The 23,869-nt window shown below is 44.5% G+C and overlaps 1 protein-coding gene across 2 annotated transcripts in view; it reads right to left on the bottom strand.

Annotated features, from left to right (window-relative positions):
• OPN4 (opsin 4) overlaps window positions 1-23,869 on the bottom strand; it is a 60,353-nt gene that overhangs the window by 20,873 nt on the left and 15,611 nt on the right. The window contains exons 1-5 of one of the 2 annotated variants that reach the window (XM_035137849.2): window positions 17,858-18,185; window positions 8,823-8,965; window positions 4,900-5,033; window positions 4,038-4,241; window positions 963-1,134 (exon numbers count right to left, since the gene is read on the bottom strand). In XM_035137849.2, the coding sequence (XP_034993740.2) occupies window positions 963-1,134; window positions 4,038-4,241; window positions 4,900-5,033; window positions 8,823-8,965; window positions 17,858-17,992 (788 nt within the window). In that variant the 5' untranslated portion in view covers window positions 17,993-18,185. Of the gene's footprint in view, window positions 1-962; window positions 1,135-4,037; window positions 4,242-4,899; window positions 5,034-8,822; window positions 8,966-17,857; window positions 18,186-23,869 lie in introns of those variants that run through there. The other variant, XM_035137850.2, reaches the window with a different exon arrangement.

The following is a 23,869-nucleotide window of genomic DNA, read 5'->3' as shown; positions in this document are numbered from 1 at the left end:
CGACTGTAGATGAGCCTCATGCTCCCTTCCAGCTGTACAATTTAGAATAACAGTCATAGAGTTGGAAGGGGCCCTGAGGATCATCTAGTCCAACCCCCTGCAATGCAGGAATATGCAGCTGCCCCATACAGGAGTCGAACCTGCAACCTTGGCATTATCAGCACCACATTCTAACCAACTGAGCTGTCCAGGTTCTTGATGACTCTGATTCCTGTAGATGACTGCACATGTTCCTCATTCCTTCCTGTGTCTATCAAGCCTGGGGAAGGATTCTCCAAGACAGCTCTCAACAGCAGCAGAAGCAGAACAAATTGTGCAAACTATGAAAATAGAGGCAAACTGGACTAATAATGATGCGTTAGAGTAGACCCACTGTAATCAATTGGACTTCTCAACTATTCTGCTCCAAGCATCAAGGGAGTCTGGATCTAACCCACCATTAAGTGCTTTCAAAAGAATACATTAAATAAAGCAAAATCTAATAAAAAAAATGGGAAAGGGGGACAGACACAAATTAAGGGAAATAACCATTGACAGAATTTATACAGGTTGCAAAATTTTGCTTTTCATGTTTGTTTTAAAGCAAAGAGTACAAACAGCTCTGAATTAGATGGACCTTCCGCACAATATTTGTGTCAGTTCTTAATTGCAACCCTGGTTCTCATTCATCTTTGTAAATTACGACTCAAGTAAAATCTGATTCCTCTCCATCTGTTCCAATCCTCAGATAATTCATGGGGCTATTCTCCAAATCAGACACTCTAATATCTCTCTGAAATCTGATCCAAGTGCCTATCAAAATGATGTGGGAACTTGGTGCAGAATCTACAGCTGTTTTGCCTGCACTTCATGTTCCTGTTTTGTTTCTTACTGGCTGGAGGTCACAACTTTGGTGGGAAGGGGGTGAAGGGCAAAATAACCTTCCACTAATGCAAACAATGGGAACTACATGCGTGACTCACCTGTTTGTATTCCGGATGGCTCTGAAAATGAAGAAATAGCTGTATATGATGGCAATTAGCGGAATGAAGAACACAAAGCAAAAGAGGAGCATTGTGTAGGCACGGACTGATGGGGTGAAGGTAATATAATCCCAGGAGCAGGATGTCAGGAGGCCTTCTGGAACATAAGCACCTTAGCGGAAAGACAGGAAAAAGAATAAGCTTTCCCTCCAAAAGTTATTGGAACTTAAATTTAAAATGTAACCAGAAATTTAATTTCAAGCTTGCTAAAGCTGTGCAATAATGGCTGTAAACCACATTTCAGAGAGTAGCCTTTTGCTTGCTTGCTTGCTTTAGAAAGTTTGTAGTTAACTCATAGGATCCATTGCCGCGTAATCTTGTGGCAATTCAACAATTTGCAAATTTATTCTGGGCTACGTTTTGGTGGACTACAGCTCACCTTATCAGATCCATGAACTGTTTTCCTGAGTTGCAGATCACCAAAACTAGATGACTCTGTATAAGGCAGTTTCCTTAAGAAGGGAATAGTGAAAATCACCAGTATGCTGCACATGTGCAAGTGAGTTGTACTTGCACAAGAGATTTCCACTTATGGAAGAGCACCTTAGGATGCAAGCTATTGCACTGCGGTGATTAATAACCTGAAACTGAATAAAGACAATAACACTGGTCCATTATGAATTTGTGTTACAGTGTAAACAAGTTCAGTGCAGCTTAGATCTGACATTGTCCTCTCCTTGCTTCAGCTCCTAGAAGATTCCTGGTGTCCCATTACAGAGATTGTTTTTAATTTATCAACCTTGCTCTGGCCACAAGCTAGATTGTGCAGACTGACACCTCACTATTCCCTGCTGCTAATGGGAGAAGGTTTATTTGATAGGCTTTGATGAACAACTAACACATCTCCTTTTGTTGGCTAAAAAGAACCATACCTCTCGTGACCAAGCACAAGATGAAACAGATTATTAAAGCTCTCGATAAAACCACCAGCAGAATAGAAATTAATTTGGTACATTTAATTAAGTTTGCGGTTAAATAAACATTGTTTTTAAAGAAACACAAAAGAAATAGGAAATATTCTCCTGATGGATGTTGTGTAGGAACGCAATTAACTGCGGACTTTAAACTGCTGTAGCCTCAGCGATTCCCAGCAACAACTATCATTTCTGCTTTGGGAAATGTCACACCAGATGTTGAGCCCAACTTCCCCTGTTGGTCCCGTGAGAGTGCGTATTTTGGATACAATGAGAATCTAGGGTATTTATAAACCAGTGATTCTAATACTTTGTAAGTTATTATTCTGCCTCATCAAATTACGCCTCTTTTTGAAGTGCACTTTCTCGTATTGCCCTCTTAAGGCAACAAAAGAGTCTCTTGTCAAAGCAACTGAAATTTGCTTTTGGTGCATCTTGCATGGATAATGCATATTGAGTTGGTTTTTATGAGGCCTCTGTTTGAAAGGCCTCAGCCTTGGTCAGCTTGTTAGCCACACAGAGACCTTTGCCACAGGTGAAATGACAGGAAGGGCAGGAGATTTGCAGGTCCTCATTGGCCAATAAATCCATCTCCACCATTTGGCACTCCAGGAAGTGCTGCAGCAAGGTATTCCATAGCCCTCCTCCCCATGCAAAAATGCTCGCTCTGAGCTGAGATGTCATCAGAATCTGCCTGTGCCACTCCTGTTTTCCCAGAGCAACGATAACAGTAGTCAACTAGGAAACTAGTAAACTCTTAAGCTTATTATGATTATTTGTAGTGATATCCCCCCCCCCTTCACCAAACAGTCCCAAGGCAGGATACAAAAACATAACAATTCAAATGGGTGCAATGTACAATTAGAAATCATAAAATAAAACCCACAAACGCAACCAATATCAGAATGACAAAGCAGCAACACAGAAATGCAAATGATGGGGGAAGATGTCCACTCGGTCAAAGACCTGGGTAAAGAGGCATGTCTAATTGTCAATAAACATGTGCTGATAGTGCAAGGCTCCCTTCCCAAATGTGGACTTAATTCCGCAATACTATGTAAATTAGGATATGGTATGGAAATTCTGTTTCACAACTAGATGGATTGGAGGGAATTAGCAGGCCAACTCTTCAATTAGGTTAGGAAACAAGCTCTGATGTAAAACCTATTACAATGTTATCCTCATGTTATTTCTACTCCATATTATTTGCTATGTGCTTTATTGCTTCATGTTGCTGTGTTTGGATTAAAAGCTCAGAACATCATTCTCTTTCACATGAAGACAGCAATATGCTTTGAATGGCACACTGCACATCAACAAACCAGTTGCAATTTTGAATTTCTTGTTTCTTTCTATGATCTACTCCCTGTCTCACTGGGTTGCTAATGAGCAATTTGAAGTTTGATTAGAGGACCCAATTAACAGTGGTGCATTGGCCAGGTAGACCCTTACACTGATTGGATCTCCAAATTAACACCCGGGGGGGGGGGAGGCAATGAATATTAAATTTTACTGCCGCCTCCCATAAACTTGCACCTAGCACCCCATCTCATTGACACACTGTGAAAACTTAACCTTAGAGCACAGCAAAGAAGTAAAATGTTGGGAACTGGATCAAACACACACACACTATTCCATGTCATCAAGGCTTTCAGTATGGCCCCATTGTGAACAATGAATATATATGAAAATCAGGCAAACATCCTGTATTTATTCATCCCTATTATTTATGCTGTTCAGCTCAGCCTGAATGCAGAAGGTTATGCAAATGTTATGCAAGTTGCGCCCCCCCCCATTATTTTTCATCCCTGATTTTATCTCCTCTTTTCTCTGTAATTCGCTAATGAGTTTCCCAGCACAGGCGTCACTACAATGTAATTCAACGGACCCGTAAGCACTACAAAGCTTCCCCCCCTTGGTTATATGTCTTAGAGATTTGTTTGCTCCGAACCTGTCTCCCTTACAGAGAATTTCTTCGTGTTAAATATGTAAATCCTCTTTCATCTGTCACAAGCTCTAAAAGGCCCATTCTATAAATTCCTGCTTTTCCTCTCAGTATCAAGTACCGTAATCAGATTTTTAAAAATTCTGTCTCACTTACTCCATCCAAAGAAGGGAGGAAGGCTCCATGCTAAGGAATACAGCCAGACTCCTAACAGGATTAGCAAAGCTTTCTTCTTAGACATTACTCCAATGGAAGCCAAGGGTCGCGTAATCACAAAGTACCTGTCCAGCGCTATCACTGTTAGAGTGATCATGGAAGCGATGCCAAAAAGCGCTCCGCAGAAAGCGTACAGCTCACAACCTTTCCAGAAAGAGCACAGCAGAGTTAGCAGGCAAATCAAAATGCACACTTACCAGTATTTTACTTGATTTAATCATATACACTAGGTGAGGGTAGGAAGAGACTTATCCATCATTTCGATTTCTCTCTGTTTTTCTGTTTCTCTCACTTTAAATTCACTTATCCACATTTCCACACCGTTTCATGATGATGATTATTATTTTAAGTTCTCATGAAGCATTTGAGATTATTTTCTCATAATATGCACATGTTGGGAAGCAATTTTCACTAATGTAGAGAATTTTTGCAAAGCAATTTCCCCTACTACAATGGGCGGAATATAAGAAATATTTAATGGAAGCCACCCAGAGTGGCTGGGGCAATATTGGTGGTCCTCCTCCTCCTCCTCCTCCTCCTCCTCCTCCTCCTCCTCCTCCTCCTCAGGTTACAACAACAAAGGGACCATCACCTTCAAGTCCCAAGAATGGCTTTTCTCACCCAAAGAGGTAGGGTATGTGAAAAATTGGGAAACCATCAACAAACATTTATAAATTCCTTGTAAAGTCTTCAGTGACAGTTGATTAAAAAAAACAACAACAGTCCCACTGGCAATCTGATAAACTTCCAAGCCAGCCTGTTCAGTCTAAACTATTTGGGGGACAATCTGTTTCTAACACACCTTTTTCACCAAATATCCACCGTCTGTTGAGACTGCTGGTGAAGAAAACTGGACACTGGGTGATGGCCATTAGGAAATCACTAACAGCCAGGTTGATAATGAACATGTTGGCGGGAGTACGAAGGCCTCTGCTCCTGTGAGAGAAGAGAGGAGAACGAATGCAAGTAGCTCTTAAGAGGGTGTCAGAGCTATGGCCTCATTTGCACCTTGCATTTAAAGCAGTGTCACACCACTTAACTTCCTCAAAGAATCCTTGGGACTGTTAGTTGTTAAGAGACCCCTTTCCCCTCACAGAGCTCCACCTCAGTGTGGTTTTACAGTAAATCCCCTTCCCAGGGAGCTCTGGGAATATTGTAGCTCAGGGTTAACAACTCTCTTCACCCGTAAGAAATGACATTTCCCATAATTCTTTGGAGGAAGCCATGAGTATTTAAAGTGGTATGAAACTACTTTAAATGTACAGTGCAGACTAGGATATTCAAAACAAGCAGCAAGACAGAAGAAGAAGAAGAAGAAGAAGAAGAAGAAGAAGAAGAAGAAGAAGAAGAAGAAGAAGAAGAAGAAGAAGAAGAAACTTACGTTTCTAGTGTGGGTAGATTTGCATTTTGACACACACACACCACAAGTTGAATTTGAGCCTCATCTTTACAGCAGGTATAGCCAACTTTTGTGTTCTGGGGTGCCTCTGTATTCTGAAGATATTGGTCCAAAGGCCTGAGGTCGATTTTACCAAGGCAACTGAGCTGATCACGAGTGAGGGCTTCCCAAGAAATAGGCTTTCATCCATCAGTACAGCCTTCCCAGTTATAGAGAAATGCATTCAGGCAGAGCATTGCCTACAAATAGGTATATTTGCATGATATGTACAAAGGAAGGGCCCCGGCTCATTCGTAGAGCATCTGCTTTCCATGGAAGAGGTTGCAGGTTCAATCCCCTGTTCCACCTCTCCATGTAGGGCTGGGAATGTCCCATGGCCAAAACCTTGGAGAACCACTGCCAGCCAGTATAGTTAATATTGAGCTACAAGTGAAAGGGTGGGACTGTAAAATTTGGTAGGGCCACCAGTTGGTAGTGGCCAACTATTCACAACAGAGTGGAGCACATGGGCAGGCTTCCACCACTAGCCCAGTGACACAAATAGAATGCCTGCCTCTCTGAATGTTCTGTCCTACATTTCTCCGCTGCTGGTGATTAACAGGAAATTAAAGCAGATGTACTATGGATTTTCTGCATCTGGGTCATATTGTATAGGGAGGCCATTTTCCACTGCTGGCCAGATTAGCAGCAGTTTCCAAATACAGGGATTAAACCCAATGTTTTTTTGTTTGTTTTTTAATCACCAGCAACATTAATAACTGCAGAAGGTCTCATCTTTTACTTTATTCTGCTGGCAACGTACACTATTTGAGAAAAAAAAACCAAGGAGGAAATGTCCTGGCCCCAGACCCTGAGCCCTCAATTCCTGAGCAGTCATAGCACCAAGGTGGAGATGGATGCACACCTAGCTCATCCTGGGTAGACCTGGTGTGTCACCAGATTCCACACCATACCCCCCAAACACCAAGGATGTACCTTCATCTATGGACTCCGAGAAATGCTCTAACGACTCCTTCAAGGATCAAGGTAGTATCCATGGACCAAGTCTCCGAAACCCCAAACCTCACAGCCTGAAAGGAGCACCAAAAGATGCTTGTCCTTTAACTACCCATAAGCCTTGTGGACCCTTGAGAACGGACCACAATGCTCTAGCCTAGCAGTTGCACCAAGCTTGTGCTTAGGCAATTTTCTCCCTGCTGTAGGAGTGCTGGCCATGGTCCTGGAACTCTTGCTCTTGAACTCTGACCCAGCACCCTTGGCACCCATAGAAATGTAGTGTTGGAAGGTACCCCAAAGGTCATCTAGTTCAACCCCCTGCAATGCAGGCATTTTAATTAAAGCATCCATGACAGATGCTCACTCAACCTCTGCTTGAAAACCGCCAAGGAAGGAGAGCCCACTACCTTCCGAGGGAGCCTGTTCCACTGTCAAACAGCTCTTACTGTCAGAAAGTTCTTCCTGCTGTTTAGTCGGAATCTCATTTCTTGTAACTTGAAGCCATTGGTTCAGGAGAAAACCTCTGGATCAGAAGAAAACAGCCTTGCTCCATCTTCCATGTAACAACCCTTTAGATATTTGAAGGTGACTATCATATCTCCTCTCCGTCTTCTCTTTTCTAAGTTAAACACACACACAATTCCTTAACCATTCCTCATAAGGCTTGGTTTCCACACCCTTGATCATCTTGGTCACCCTCCTTTGCACACATTCCAGTTTGTCAATATCCTTTTTAAATGGTGGTGCCCAGAGCGAGACACAGTACTCCAGGTTTGGTCTGAACAAAGCAGAATAGAGTGGTACTATTACTTCCCTTGATTGGGACACTATACTTCTGTCGATGCAGTTTAGAATGGCTTCAGCTTTTTTTTGCTTTTTTTTTTTTTGCCGCTGCATCACACTGTTGACTCACGTTAAGCTTGTGGTCTACTAAGAACCCCAGATCCTTTCCACATGTACTACTCGCAAGCTGGATGTCACCCATCTTATATTTGTGCAGCTGGGTCTTTCTGTCTAAGTGTAGAACCTGACATTTGCTCCTATTGAAATTCATTTTGTTAGTTTGGGCCCAGTTTCCCAATCTGTTAGGGTCATCTTGAATCTTGGAGCATAGAGTCTTCTGCAGCATTAGCTACCCCTCTCAGTTTGGTGTCATCTGCAAATCTGATGAACATCCCTTCAATTCCTTCATCCAAGACGTTTATAAAGGTGTTGAGCAACAACGAGCTCAGGACAGAACCCTGCGGCACCCCACTTGTCCCTTTCCCCCAGGATGGTGACAATCCATTAATTAGCACTCTTTGGGTTTGGTCAGTCAACCCAGCTACAAATCCATCTAACAGTTACCTTGTCCAGCCCGCATTTTACTCACTTGATGTTGGGCAGCATGCAATAAATATCAAATTGTAGCAAGCTCAATCCCATTACAGTACTAGAATGAGACCATGCCACAGTTGCTTTTTCCTGGCTTACTCTCATGAGATCTTGACACTACACATCCATTGATTAATTTCTCTAGAGCCTCTGGCCTAGTTCCCATTGAGGTGGTTTACCTTAATCTGAGCTGAGAAACCCTTAAGAATATAGTTGACAACTGAGTCCAGCCATACAAACATGTTTCCTGCACGTAGAAGGCTATCATGACAGGAAAAGGGCTGCGTTTGGACATTGCTCCTTGAAGTCAAGTTTTCCAAGCAGAGGGGATTTTTTTTCCCTATTGAGGATCACACAACCACACAAGTCCCCCACCCCTCAACCAGCATCCTGCAATGATCCTGCCCAAATATAGGTTAATACTTCATTGAAAAAGTAGGCCCCTGTCATTCCCATTAAAAGCACAATTAAGAAAGGAAGCCTGTATAATAAATGTATGTGTACACACACACACACACACACACACACACACACACACACACACACACAGCACCAGGGGCACACAAATCAATGCCTTGAAAATAGTGGAACATTCCATAGGCATCAACAGAGAACCGATTTTCTGTCAAGGGCACCTCGTTTCAATACTGTTAAGTTTGTCTTGGAATGGAAACATTGATTCCTCAGGCTCTTTTCCTAACTGTTTTCCTTCAAACAAATGCACACTGTTTATACAGTTTGCCATTTCAAGAGTTTCCTGAGAACTCACCATGCAAAACAGTTTAAGGAACAAAATGCAATAAGAGCCAAGTGCCCAGTTGAGATACAAAATAACTGAACTAGATGGATCAACAATCTACTAGGATAGTTTCCTAGGTACATTCCAATGTCCTCTGGTGCTGCTAGCATGGAAACCTATCCTGAGGAATACAGCAGAAAGTAACTGTGTTGAATACCTGCAGTAAGCAAAGATGACCAGGAGGTTACCAAGAGTTCCTGTGATCCCCACTGCGAGAATGACAGCCCCGATGGTATAGTGAGTGTGGGCTGGGACGTCCACTGTCGGGAAAGGGTGCGGGGGCTTCAGCATCATCAGCTTCTAAAGGGGAAACAGAATGGCAGAAATTCACAAAGGCCCCATTGTCTTTCACCCACCAGGAGGGCAGGTATTCCGATGCCTCCTGGCAAGAAAGAAGGAAGTCAAAATCTGGGCGGAACAAATATTTCAGAGCAAATATTTTCCAACAAGATTTGCTCATCTTTGGAATGCAAATGCTGTAACTATGGATGATAGAGGTGCTTTGGTTTGCATTCACTAAGCTTTAAAGCATGGGAGTTTGTGCAGAAGTAAAGCTAAAAGGACCTCCTTGCCACCGAAAGAGGGGGGGAAATACTGGTACACATGGATCTGTTTTGTGTATTAGCTACACCATAAACTTATATCAGCTTTATAGGTCTCCCCCATCCCTGAGAATTCTGGAAATTGTAATTTTGTGAGAACTCACTGTTAGGGATCTCTAGACCACCCTCCTTGTTGCAAAACAATTCCCAGGATTCTCTAGGGAGAAGGAATGACACACATTTTAGCATCTGGTGTAAATAAGGCTCCAAAGAAGGTAGTAATAAACATCCATTGAGCTCCATGCCTGTGCTTACTCAGTGATGATAATGATGATATAAAAAAATTAATACCCAGGTAATTCAAATATTGTGCCAAGAAAAGCTGTCACCTGTATGTATTCAAATTAAATGGATTTGAATGTTTTCACTACTCCCAGTGAAGGGGACAGAAAATAAGCTGTGCATGGGATGGGATCCCTTATCCACCCACTGGAAATCTTAATTTAGCTATCCTCAGCCTATTCCCCCACAACTAGTCCCCTGCTTTTTGTAACTTGCAGCTTGATGCCCTGGGCTCCTTTGAGAAGAAGAGCAGGACATCCATTCAGTGAATGAATGAATGAAGAGTCCTGAAGAACTCAAAAGCTTGCTTGCTAGTAAGTGACATTTTGGCTGGTCCTAATCAAGGCTTTGCCTAACTGTGGATTCTGGGAATACAGTGGTACCTCTGTTTTGGAACGTAATCCATTCCGAAAGACCGTTCAAGTTCTGAAACGTTCAAAAACTGAAAACTCAATAGCCAACAGCTAGGCCTCAGGATCTTGCACTCAGCGGAAGCTGCGTTTCATGTTCGACTTCCGAGGAGTGTTCGAAAACCAAAGCATTTCATTCCAGGTTTAGGCATTCGAAAACCAAAATGTTTGTCAACGGAGACGTTCAAAAACTGAGGCACCACTGTATTATTTTAGTTCTATGTAGCCTCTCATCCACCTCCTGCTTTTACCTTCTAGTTTGATGAAGAGCACAAAGAAAACTTGACAGTTTACTCACTTCTCTATCTTGCGACACTTTGGTCGGTCAAAACAAAGGCACTGCCTTACTGTGGATTTTGGAGTTGGTGTTGTTTTCCCCTTATGGGCTAATGTTGTGTGTGTGTGTGTGTGTGTGTGTGTGTGTGTGAGAGAGAGAGAGAGAGAGAGAGAGAGAGAGAGAGAGAGAGAGACTGCAAAAAGAACACAATTCATTTATGTTTAATGCCACACTCTTCAGAAGAACACCATCAATTGCTGAAATGCGTCAAGCCCAACGTATTCCATCAAGCCATTGACGGATGAGGTGCAAAAAGAATCTTGCATCTAAGGCTTCAGGCCACTTGGTGCCAGTATACTTTCATTGTATTGCTAGGAAATGAAGGCAGAATTCAAGCAACAGCACATTCGGTATAAGAACCCAAACCCCGCTTCATGCTGCTACTGAAAACAACTGGAGATAGAGGTTTTCCTCTTTAGGAGCATCGGCACAATTCAAATTGCTCGTGACAATAATGAAGGAAAATGCAAAGAATGTTCTTTTTTTTAAAAAATAGGCCTTTTTCATGCAGGGGCCCTTTTGAATGAACAGGGGTCCTTCCCCACCTGCAGAAGGACAGAAAGCAGTTTGCTGAAGTTGCTGGAAGGCAGGCACAATGGCAGCCTATCAGGAACACTGTCCTGGGAGTCCAATAAGCTATGGCTTGGAATATAAGCCTTAGATGACAAAGAAGAAAAAAGAATGTGGCGGGGTTGGGGGTCTAGGATATGGCAGGTATTTATAAAATTTATGCATGGAGTAAGGGAGGAGTCCCCTCCCCTACATATCTCATGGCATGAGAATCTCTCGATGCAACTGGCTGGCAGCAGCATCAGGGCAGTCCAAAGGAAGGGCTTCTTTGCATAATACACAGTTGACTTCTGGGATTCACTCCTCAAGATGGGGTGATACCAGTGAATTGCTTAGATGGATGGATTCCGCAAATTCACAGGCGTCAGGCCAACGAGTGGCTAAATGGAACTTCCATAGTCAGAGGCAGTATACCTCGGAATGTCAGAAGGTGGGGAGAGAAACACCACCGGAAGGCTGCTGGCTTTGTACTCGGCTTGTGACCATAACATAAAGACATAAAGTTGGCTGTGACTGGAAGCAGAACGCCCAAATACTCCACCCCATTTTTATCTCCTGCTCTTGAGGGTAGGACTGGAGGCAATGGCTTCCAAGTTACAAGAAAGGAGATGCTGACTAAACATTCCGAAAAACTTTCTGACAGTAAGAGCTGTTTGGTGGTGGACTCTCCCTCCTTGGAGGTTTTTAAGCAGAGGTTGGATGGCCATCTGTCATGGATGCTTTAGCTGAGATTCCTGCATTGCAGGGGGTTGGACTAGATGACCCTTGGGTCCCTTCCAAGATAATTTTAAAAGTACAACAACACAGAGTTTTAACAATCTAGTAAAGCTGGTCAGTGTACCTTGGCACACTGGGGGTGTATTTCCAAAACCTGAGGTCATTTTCATAAGTGATAGTTTAAATCAGGTTTTTCCCCCCATCTCCCGCATTTGAAATTCTGTTGTAAAATCTACATAGGCTTGGAATATACTTTGGGCTGCTCTACATTAACATCCAGAATTGACGCAGTAAATACTAAAAGGCAGAATTGCATATGACAACACTCTCAGATGTTAAAGCTCTTTGCTGAACAAGTAAACTGCGCATTTTAAAGCAGCTTAAATCACATGAGCAAGAAAATCTTTGTTTATCTCTTCTGGGCATATAGTCCCCCATTTCATTTTTTTTTTTTATTGCACACAAAATGAAATGTCAAATCCATCCAGTGGCCAGAAGGGAAATGGTTGCAAAATATCCTGACCCTACTGTGTTTGCATCACTGAACATTCTCCAGTTTCCCAATATCGCCATATAATCCCCTGAAAATATTATGGAGCAAGCCAAGTTAATTTTCACGGGCAATCATCCTGTTGTTAAAGATTTGCTGACTTCTAAAAATAATCTACCATTTGCGGAAAACCAATTAAACCTAACAACAAGCAAAGGGTGACAGGGCCCAGGATTCTCTCTCCATTTTTCTATGAAAACAAATAAAGATCCTTTCTTGTCCAGCAGTCCTATGGAAAGGGAAGAAGCAGACTTGCTCTAATGTTTATACACATGCAAAACGAATCCATGAGGAAAGAGCAAGACTGACTCCAAGTCTGAAGGGGCCTTTGGCAAATGCTCCTCCAATCTCTGCCCTGCATGGCTAAAGGTAAGGAATGAAGGCAGTCACCATCCAGAAACATATGTGTTCTGCACCACTTTGACGACATCTGCACCCTTCTTCATCCTTGGGCTCCATTAGGGTACGCTGAATTTTTCAAACTTTCAGATTCCAAAAACGAGGGATGCTAAAAAGTATTGCAATGGTGGTAACTGCATTTGTGTGTGTAGATGTGTGTGTTTTTTTGTTCAGGAAGGTGAACGAGCATTTTGTTTTTCTTCTTTTCTCTTTAATGAAAACTAAGCTGCTGCTCCTCCAAGGCAGCCCAGGGGCAAAGGAAGGGGGTGCAGTGGGGGCGGACGGCCCCTGGTGTCTTCACTGAGGGGGGTGACATTTGGCGTGCTGCCTGCCCGCAACTCCCAAGCCTACCCCGAGCCGTGGGGGGAAGGGGGGAGCTGTGCCACTTGCCTGTGGGTGTAATATGGCCTTTCGGTCTGTGGGGTTTAACCTGCACAGTGGGTGATTCACACATGCAAGTAATTTACTCAATGCTACCACCTGTACTTTTGGCTGGATTCAGTTCACCCATTCAAATGTCAGGTGTGGAGAAATACCTCTCTATATCTATCTATCTATCTATCTGTTGTTGTTTAGTCGTTTAGTCGTGTCCAACTCTTCGTGACCCCATGGACCATAGCACGCCAGGCACTCCTGTCTTGCACTGCCTCCCGCAGTTTGGTCAAACTCATGTTCGTAGCTTCGAGAACACTGTCCAACCATCTTGTCCTCTGTCGTCCCCTTCTCCTAGTGCCCTCAATCTTTCCCAACATCAGGGTCTTTTCCAAGGATTCTTCTCTTCTCATGAGGTGGCCAAAGTATTGGAGCCTCAGCTTCACGATCTGTCCTTCCAGGGAGCACTCAGGGCTGATTTCCTTCAGAATGGATAGGTTTGATCTTCTAGCAGTCCATGGGACTCTCAAGAGTCTCCTCCAGCACCATAATTCAAAAGCATCAATTCTATCTATCTATCTATCTATCTATCGGTATCTATCTATCTCTACACACACACACACACACACACACACACACACACACATGTTCAAAAAATTTATGAGTTGCAGAGCTGTGGGAGGCTTCCACAAAGGGTGTCCCATTGTGCAAGTCCTGTAGCATCTGTGTCTTCTCCCCAATTTGAGTCTATACATCGCATTAAACAACACATATGGCCACTTCTAAATGCCACACTTTTGCATACTAAAAAGCACTGGTAGAAATTTAGAGCTAAAATAAAAGGCATACAAGTGACGTAGAAAATATGCCTACAGCCGCACATTGTAATCTCAAAGGTCTGCCCTTTCCCCCCATTTGCAAATGACATCCCTATTGGACAGTCGAATTTGGGCCACTTTCCACTAATCCTGTCTCTTCCCCCCCCCCCCCCGCCCACACCAGCCGTTGCCATCTGCTATCCATTTTCATGATGAGATCCAAAAAAACCCCCAGAAATATATGTGTTCTTATATCACCTAACAGGTTCATTCTCTAATGAACTCTAGCCTAAGAATGTGTAACCGCATGGTCACGTAGTTCTGATTGCAGGAAATCACAAGCAGGGAAAGTCTTAAAGAATCACAGAATCATAGAGCTGGAAGGGACCACAAGGATCATCTAGTCCAAACCCCTGCTAGAAACTAATCTTTTGCCCAACGTACGGCTCAAACCCATGACCTTGAGATTAAGAGTCCCATGCTCTTCCAACGGAGCTATCTATCCTTGCATGTGGGACCCCCAATGGCATTTGGTCGGCCATCAAGACAGCAAATTGCTGGACTCGACAGTCTCCATGCGTGTTCTCATTCTACTCGCTTTTACCTATCCTTCTCCTCCCCTGTCTGCCACTGTCTCTTGCTCTCTCAGAAAAGACACTGTAAACTCCTAGCACCTGCTTTGGCAGGTTGGCTGGTTGCTCACATTACTCTGTAAAATCACCATGCACCCCAATGCTGCTGTGTCAATACATTTCAAAATAAATCCTCATAGTCAAATCCCACTATTTCCCCAAGCTCTTGCCTGCATGCAGTTTGGCGCTGTTATTTATCTCTTTTGCATAAAGAGATTTTGTTTCATCTTTTGAATGAATAAATATTACCAGTGGGACCTGCAATAAAACATTGCTGTGTAGAGGGTTCTTGTTCAGCATTCCAGCAGTGCCGGATTTGGGTGGTGCGGGTTTTCCCCTGTACAGAGCACGGAGCCGAAGGGGTGCAAAATATTATTAATAACAGTAAAAATAATTAAACCTATATTTATATGGGTACCTACTGAGAAGAACCGTAAAAAAGCAACTGCACGAAAATGAATTATTGTGAAAATAAGAAGTATTGGGGGGGGGGAGTTTTTTTTGCCATGTTACCCAAGTCCGCCTGTGGTTCCAGTTACCCATCTCCTTCTCCTAGATGCTACATTCCATTCCTGCTTCCACCCAGTGAAGGCGGTGAATGTCCTGTGTGAGTGCCTGGAGGCGGTTGGAGGATGGATGGCAGCAAACGGATTGAGGTTGAATCCTGACAAGACAGAAGTACTGTTCTTGGGGGACAGGGGGTGGTCGGGGGTGGAGGACTCCCTGGTCCTGAATGGACCAGGTGCGCAGCCTGGGAGTCATTTTGGACTCACAGCTGTCAATGGAGGCACAGGTTAATTCAGTGTCCAGGGCGGCTGTCTATCAGCTCCATCTGGTACGCAGGCTGAAACCCTACCTGCCTGCGGACTGTCTCGCCAGAGTGGTGCATGCTCTAGTTATCTCCCGCTTGGACTACTGCAATGTGCTCTACGTGGGGCTACTTTTGAAGGTGACTAGGAAACTACAGCTAATCCAGAATGCAGCAGCTAGACTGGTGACTGGGAGTGGCCACCAAGGCCATATAACACCGGTCCTGAAAGATCTTCATTGGCACCCTGTACGTTTCCGAGCACAATTCAAAGTGTTGGTGCTGACCTCTAAAGCCCTAAACAGCCTCGGTCCTGTATACCTGAAGGAGCATCTTCACCCCCATTGTCCAGCCCAGACACTGAGGTCCAGCACCGAGGGCCTTCTGCCAGTTCCCTCAATGTGGGAAGTGAGGTTACAGGGAACCAGGCAGAGGGCCTTCTTGGTAGTGGCGCCTGCCCTGTAGAATACCCTCCCAGCAGATGTCAAGGCAATAAGCAACTATTTTACTTTTAAAAGACAACTGAAGGCGGCCCTGTTTAGGGAAGCTTTTAATGTTAGCCGCCCAGAGTGGCTGGGGAATCCCAGCCAGAAGGGCAGGGTAGAAATAATAATAAATTACTATTACTATTATTCTCTCCCACCCCCAATTCCCAACCCACCATCAGAATTCTATTGCTACCGATCATGCTCCATCCTCATTGGGCAGTTCTGGGGCTCCCCTCCCACTTTGGGATTCCCCCCCAAAAAAGTTGTTTTGACTTCTGCAAGCCTCTGGTACTTTTGCAAACTGACTCTTGTGTGTGAGTGGTGCCGTGTTGACTTACATAAGGACCGGCACTAGCAGAATTGAATCAGATATTAGTATATATCATAAGATTGCTATGCATTTTTGATCTTGGGTTGTATCCAGTCCTGGAGTAGCCCCATAGAAATGAATGGACATGACTAACGTAGTTCCATTAATTTCAATGGGTCAACTCTGAATGGGAACTTTGGTGGATGCAGTCCCTCTTACATATCGTCCATTTACAATTAACACACACATGATTTAAACAGAAAACTAATTACTGTACGTGTTATATACAGTATTGTTGTAATTGTTGTAACCTACCCTGGAACCTAAGGGCACAAGACAGGTTAATAGTAATAGTAATAATACTGAATTTGCCTAAGACAGTGAAGGATTTTTGGACATTTTGATGCTCATGCAAATGATCATCTTACACAACAACGTAACGTCAGAGGAGAGAATTCACAGAAGATGCATGGAGAGCTTGCTGGCCTCAGAAGCCCATCTGAATTTTTCAGTGTGTTCTCTCCTCTGAAGTTATGTGAGCAGGCCACTTGCATGAGCAAGTCGGCTGCCAGAAGTAATAGACGACCTGGCCCTCAGAACACTAATTTCACTGATAGCCATGCCAAAGCCCATTCACAAAAAATTAGACCTGAAAGATCGCAAGAGGCAGTTTGAAAGATGGAAGTAAATTATGTGCGGCAAACTATGATGCATGCCCATCACTTTCAAAGTGTAGCATAACACCAATGTAGTTAGGCAAAGGTAACCATACAGTTTTAATTCACTGCATGCAATAATGTCTCCACCAAGCCTCTTCACAGCATCGCACAAAGGACCCCACTCCCTGCTCAATTTGAAAGTAGTTTAACTATCTTCGATTCTTCGTTTTGTTTGTTTCAACTTTAAAGACTATTAAAACAGTGGACAAATGTGACTAATCCCCTGCCCAAAGTGAGAGGGTGAGAGATGGGGCATTTTACCTTTCAGAACTCCTGAGATAAATATGCTCCACTCGTTTCCTTAAACACCAGCAAAATGGTCACAAGGTTACAGGTAAAAATAGAAATGGCAGAAATGATATTTTTTTAAAAAGTCCTTTCCTACTTTATAAGGATTATAGAGAGTGTATTTGTAGCAAGAGCTTTGATAGATAAGATCCACCTTTGAAGCAGAGCCACCTCTTCTACTTCCTATAGAAGCTCATGCTATAATAAAGCAGTGTTTCCAAGGTGCCACAAGGCAACTGCTTTTGCTGCAAGAGACCAAGCTAGTTGCCCTTTCGGAATTTCATGAAAGCATTTCCTTCCTACTGAAAGTTTCTAAAAGGCCTTAGAGGAGGGCTCACTCAACAAGTGAAGACAAGCAGCACGACCATCACCCGACTGCTGACAAATAGCAGCTCTGACTCAAGAGTCACATTAATTGACACCCGTGGGCTGCCACTCATTTCTCCAGTGGAGTCAACCAATTGTTTCAGAACAGGGAAAAATAGCTTTGAACCTTGAAATTCAGAAGTCTATTTCTGTTTGTGTGACCCTGACCACATTCTGAACAATGTTTCTTTTCTTCTACTTCTGCCAAAGCTGTAAAATGGCAACCTGCGTTCTTCTTCCCAGTGGAGAAATCACCGGTTTTTTTTAGCACAGACAGGTCACCCACCTTCTGACTAGAGAGGTCTATTTGCAGTTCCACTGGCGATCTTTAAACAAATTCCGTTCCTGCTCCCCTCAAGTTTTCCTTGAAGATGCTCATTTGTGAATTGCTAACTTTACACAGTCTCACACACACTCTTGCCTGACCCAATAGTTCCATTTAAACTGGGCACTATTACCACAAAGTCTAAACTTTTGCTATATAGGCTTAAATCACCGGCAAGCAATTCCTTGGTCACACTTACTGTCGGGGTTAATGGAGCCAGGTCCACCAGCTTGAAGGCATTTGCTTCCGAGTCATTCAGGAAACCTGCGACTCTGCTGTGGTAGGAGTCCGTAGGTGGGTATAAGGTGTCTCTTTGCATGGACTGCGTATTCATATGGGTAAGGTCGAAACCCTTTACCCAGGAAATGCCACCAAAACGAAACAAAAATCCTGCTGCGTAGGACCCTTTAATCGATCGGCACAGTTTCACCCATTTTCAACTTCTCAAAAAGACTTGTCTGATTTCGCTCTCCCAGTCTCTTCTGAAGCTGTACACAATCCAATGGTGATCCCCCCCCCTCTGTAAAGCCTCAGAATCCCTCTTTCAGTCTCTAAGCTCAGCAAGAGGCAGCAGCGATGGAAGCAGCTTTCTGTTTAAATATGAGAGCCTGCAGATTATGCACATGCCCAGTTAGGTCCTGATTTGTCCCATGCAAATTCAAGGCAGCAGCTTAACTATTTCATCAAACCAATGGGCATTTCAGTATAATGTCTCTTCCTATTGTCCCTTGGGCAAATTTGAGACATGGTGAAAATAACTCATCAGCTTAATATCATGGGAGAAATAAAAGGAGAGGACAGGTTGGTCTCATTCCAAGCTGGCGTCACTTTTTGTCATTTTAAAACGTGTGTGTGTGTGTGTGATATTCATGCATCTACTCCTTTTGCAGCCCTGGCACATTAATTAGTCTATACCTGATAATAAGATGTACTCTGACTAAAAGGACATGATCCAGCTAATAAGCAATTTTTACAAGTGCCACTGATATTTCAATGGGGAAGTGTTAAGCATGTTGCTCAGGCAAATTCCCCCTAAAATCACTCTCTGGCTGGATCAGGCCCCAAGGGTCTAATGGATTTAGTTATGAATCTATTTATGTATGTGTTAATGGGTTTGCTTAAAAATCTAGGTCCAAATTAATAATTGTCCTACTTTCAAGAGAGAGAGAGAGAGAGAGAGAGAGAGAGAGAGAGAGAGAGAGAGAGAGAGAGAGAGAGAGAGAGAGAGAGAGAGAGAGAGAGATGAGACTTAAATATTATAACATTAAAGCAAATGCAGTTTGTGCTGCATTGAGGTCCCTTTGGAGTCTTGATTTAAACAAAGACAGAAAAGATACTTTAAAGCAAATGCTAAGAGACCAACCCAGTCTTCAACTGTATCCTTCCTCCCCCATCACATCAGCCAAGGGCAAAACTGTGTACTGTATACTGAGAAGTGCGTACAACGTAACGAACAGACAGGATTGCCCCCTAGAGATGAATTGATTTTTAAAATGCAGTCCTGTTACGTTATTGAAATGTCCTGTGCAACTTTTGACCTGCTAAGTCAAATGAGCCTGAAATGCTTAATATTTTCCCTCATTTTTTTGTAGCCCAACCAAGCAGCAAATAAATACAGTTAATTAATACAGTGGTACCTTGGGTTGCGGACCCGATCCATTCCGGGGTGCCGTTCGCACCCCAAAAAGTCCACAACTCAAGCGGCGCTTTTGTGCATGTGCAAAAGCGCAATAGAGTGCTTCTGCACATGCACGAAGTGCACAGAACACTTCTGCGCATGCACGTGCGGCAAAACCCAGAAGCAAGCACTTCCGGGTCTGCCACGTTCACAACACGAAAAAACCCAGTCCGCAGTGGATGCAACACAAGGTATGACTGTATCTGTACGTGGCAGGAACCAGTGGCAGGTAGTGCCCATTGAGACTGGGAGAGGGAGGACAGGGAGGTCAACAGAAGGTGGCAGCAGAACCAACAACAGGCAGAGCCCACTAATTTTACTTTTGTCCCCATCCTCCTCCCTGCTGAGTTCTACAACACCGGGTCATCCTCTTATATACCTGCTGGGATTGGCAAGGCATCTGACCCTCACCTGAATCTCATAGCTCTCCTGACGAGTGCTTTGGTCTGCCCATCAGATACCAGGCACTCTACTATTCAAACTAGGCCCCAGTGTTTTTGTTACAATCCCCTTCTCAATTAACTAATCAATTTTAATCTAGAATTTAAATTCTCAAAACTTTCTTATTTGTCAATTCAAGCAAGCAAACTACTGCTCTCACTTCATTACAAACAGGATTTCTACCTGCAACACACTTGAGCAAACCTGCTCCTCTTCCTTTCACAGATATTTTGTTGCCATTTGCAACTGTAGCTGCCTCTGATTAGTTATCATTTAACTCTTGGGGGAAATAATTAGCATCACACATCACGTGCGTGGAAGTTGCCAAACCAATTAACCAAGTAGAAGGATTACGGTTAATAACACCAGTTTTCCTATAACTTGATATTGTTGGATAGTTTTGATGAACTGCAAAAGCATTTTTAGTTTGCTTTCTGTTGCCACCCTGGAACTTTTCTTTATTAGTGCTTCGTTATTTTGTACAATTCCTTGCAAATGAAGGGAAACAACTTCTCTGCTTGTATATGTTGATAATATAATTATGGTAACTGAGGACCGGGCTGGACTTTGGACATGCTTGGACTAGAGAGTCACAAGTTATGCTGTCCTGGACTAAGATAATGTTTTTATTTTAAAAAAAAACCTGACCAGGACCCTCCAACAATTCTCCGATAAAATCGGGATGCCCTATTCAATAATAATAATAATAATAATAATGTTGTTTTATTATTTTTACCCCGCCTATCTGAACTGGGTTGCCCCACCCCAGCCATTCTGTGTGGCTTCCAACATATATAAAAACATAATAAAACATTAAACAAAACTCCCCTATACAGGGCTGCCTTCAGATGTCTTCTAAAGGCTGTAGAGTTACTTATCTCCTTGGCTCGGGGGGTCACATGACTCCATACTCTCCAACATTTCTCCAATGAAAACAGGGACGTCTTAAGCAGGGCCATCTTAACCTTAACGGGCGCTGTGGTGCAGGGATCCCTCAGGCGCCCCCCCCTCACATTTCCCTCCGGAGGGACGGAGACTCCATTTTCCAGAGGTGCCGCGCTCCCCCCCCCCGATGCTGCCATGCCGTGCCTTCTGCTTCTCGCCCTCTGCCAGGCACGGCAGGCCATTGGAAGGGAGCAGCCTGATGGACGGGGACGCTGCCAGCTGTGCTCCGCCTCTGGCTGCTCTGCCGAAATGGCTGCACGGCACTGCCGTCCAGGGAGCCCTGGCTGCTGTGCCGATGGGAGGCTCACGGCCGGCTTCCGCACAACAGTGCCCGCAGCCCGAGAAGAGGCGGGCGAGGGTGGCGCTGCCGGCGGGGCACCGCAACTCGAGCCCGCGTGCAGGAAAAGGCTGTCTGGTGGGCGCAGCAGCGCGGTGCCCCCGGCGGCCCGGTGGCCTGGCGCATTGCGCCGCCCAGCCTTGCCTTAGGGCCGGCCCTGGTCTTAAGGAAAAGTGGGACATTCTAGGATCAAATCAGAAAATGGGACAGCTTCTGTAAATCTGGGGCTGTCCCTGGAAAATAGGGACACATGGAGAGTCTGGACGCACACACACACCTGTCTGGAGTTACACCAAGACTAGAACTGGGAAACTTAGCTCAGGCCAGTGAGCAACTGCTGCACATGGTGAGTTAATGGAACTACAGCTTGGAGTATGATACTCTCAAGTCAACAACAACAACAACAACAACACTTTTATTATTTATATCCCACCCATCTGGCTGGGCTTCCCCAGCCACTCTGGGCGGCTGTAGCACATATAAAAATATAACAAAATGTCAAACATTTAAAACTTCCCAATATAGGGTTGCCTTCAAATGTCTTCTAAAAGTCAGATGCGGTAATTGTTTATTTCCTTGACATCTGAGGAAAGAGTGTTCCACAGGGTGAAAGTGACTATTGAGAAGGCCCTCTGCCTGGTTCCCTGTAACCTCACTTCTCGCAGTGAGGGAACCACCAGAAGGTCTTCGGAGCTGGACCTCAGTGTCCAGGCTGAATGATGGGGATGGGGACGCTCCTTCAGGTATACAGTGCTGAGACCATTTAACTTTACAGGCTGTTTGATCCTCCTGGACAGGAAGCAGTGTCAGAGTGCTCCCTGTTAAGCCTTAGCTGAGTACAGGGTATTCCTGAGCTTTAGCATGTTCCTGTATCCTTTCGTTCTGGCTTGCTTCTTGATCCCACCCCCTGGTTTGTCCTTTGGCCCTGGCTTGGTACTGGCTAGTCCCACAAGCTCCTGGGCCAGCTCAGAGTAATGGCCTTGGCCCAGCCTTGACATCACCTGTTGACAAGTGATCCAAGTCCCAGAACCATGGTTGTGTCTTTGCCCCTTCTGCCATCCTGTGACAGATCAAACTGAAAGTGGGTCAGTTATGGCCACCAACTTGGATGGCTTTAAAAAGAGGATTGGACAAATTCATGGAGGACATCAGTGGCCACTAGCAATGATGGCTATCTTCTACGTCCATCATCAGAGGCAGTATGCCTCTGCACGCCAGTTGCTAGGAATCACAGGTGGGCAGAGTCCTGTTGTGCACATCTCCTGCTTGTGGGCTTCCCACAGGAATCTGGTTGGTCACTTTAAGAACAGGATGCTGGCCTAGATGGGCCGTTGGCCTGATGTCATGGTCTTCATTTCCATCAGTGCAACTAAACAGCCCTAAACAAGGCACACCTCTACAGAGCTTTCCAAAGCGGCTCCCATATCTTCCAGCGGAAGCCTTCCTTTGCAGAACTGCGGACCTGCGGTCTCGAAGCACAAGTAAGGATCAAGAGACTGGGTAACATCTGGCCAATTATCAGCTACCCAAATATCGCAGCCATGCTTAATTGCTGCCGTCATGGTTCCTGAGCCTCCTAGCCACCCTGCCTGCTCCCTGATTGACCTTAATTACCATCATTAAATTTCGTTGTAAAAATAGATGGCATTAGCTATTACCGAAAAACCTTTGCGAGGAGAAGAGAAATCTTACTGTAACATGGAAAATTGGGAGGGAGAAGCAACAGGAAACACACAGGCCAGAGGTCCACATTGGCTTCCCACGGGATTCCCATCTGCCCCTCAGTTATACAACTCAACCGCTGTTGCTTGTAAGGCAGGAACCATAGCTCAGTGGCAGAGCAGAAGTTTTCCATGTGGAAAGTCCCACGTTCAATCCTGGCATCTCCAATTAAAATGTTCGAGCAGTGGGTGGTGGTGGGGAAATGCTTCTTCCCGAGAGAGCAGAAGACTGCTGGGCTGGTTGGACAAATAGCCTGACCTGGTGTGAACCAGCAACTCCCTAAGCTTCAAAACAGGCAAAGAACTCTTCAACCCAGGGCTGGGAACCTGTGGCTCTCCAGGCAAAGCGCACATCACTCCCAGCCAGAATGACCAAAGGACTGTGACCTGCAGTCTAACAACATCTGGAGGACCACAGGTCCCTGGCCCTAGGCTGTGTACACACCACATGTTCAAAGCACATGTCTTCCCCCAAAGAACCCTGGGGGAACCCCTCCCAGAGCAACAATTCCCAACACCCTTAACAAGCTACGGTTCCCAGAACTCTTGGGGGAAGTGATGTGCTTTAAGTGTATTTGAGGAATCATTAGCTCTTGCAGTTCCGTCTGTGGTCTGTAAAGGCATTCGCTGGATTTTTCATCCTCTTTTGCTTGCCAAATTTAGGGCCTTTTTGCACGTACTGTTTAGAGCGGAACAGTTGCTCTTTGACCTGACATTTTTAAGAGTGAAGTTGTAGGTGATTGTCGGCATTGTTGGTCACATGTCGTTATGATCGGAAAGCGAGTTTTCCTTTCCACACTAGATTGCATACAGCAAAGGCTCTTATTTGTAGGGAGTGCATAGGATCACCAGACTGGGCTTCTCTGTACTACAGTAGCACCTTTACACACATAGCATATATACAATCACTGTAGTTTTTACCGTGGCAGCAGTTAAGCAAGGGCTTCCTCTATTGCAAACCAGATACGCACTGAACACAAAACGGCAACCCATAGTAGCACAGCCTGGAGGCAGCCCTGAGTAATCCCAAGGCAACTGCATGAGAGTCATCATCATATGTAAACCAGCCCTTGATGTCTTACAGCTGAA

The sequence above is a fragment of the Zootoca vivipara genome, chromosome 5 (genome assembly GCF_963506605.1).
Source record: "Zootoca vivipara chromosome 5, rZooViv1.1, whole genome shotgun sequence".
NCBI lineage: Eukaryota > Metazoa > Chordata > Lepidosauria > Squamata > Lacertidae > Zootoca > Zootoca vivipara.
Note: the sequence above shows the minus strand (reverse complement) of the source record. Positions and strands in the feature narration are given on the sequence as shown.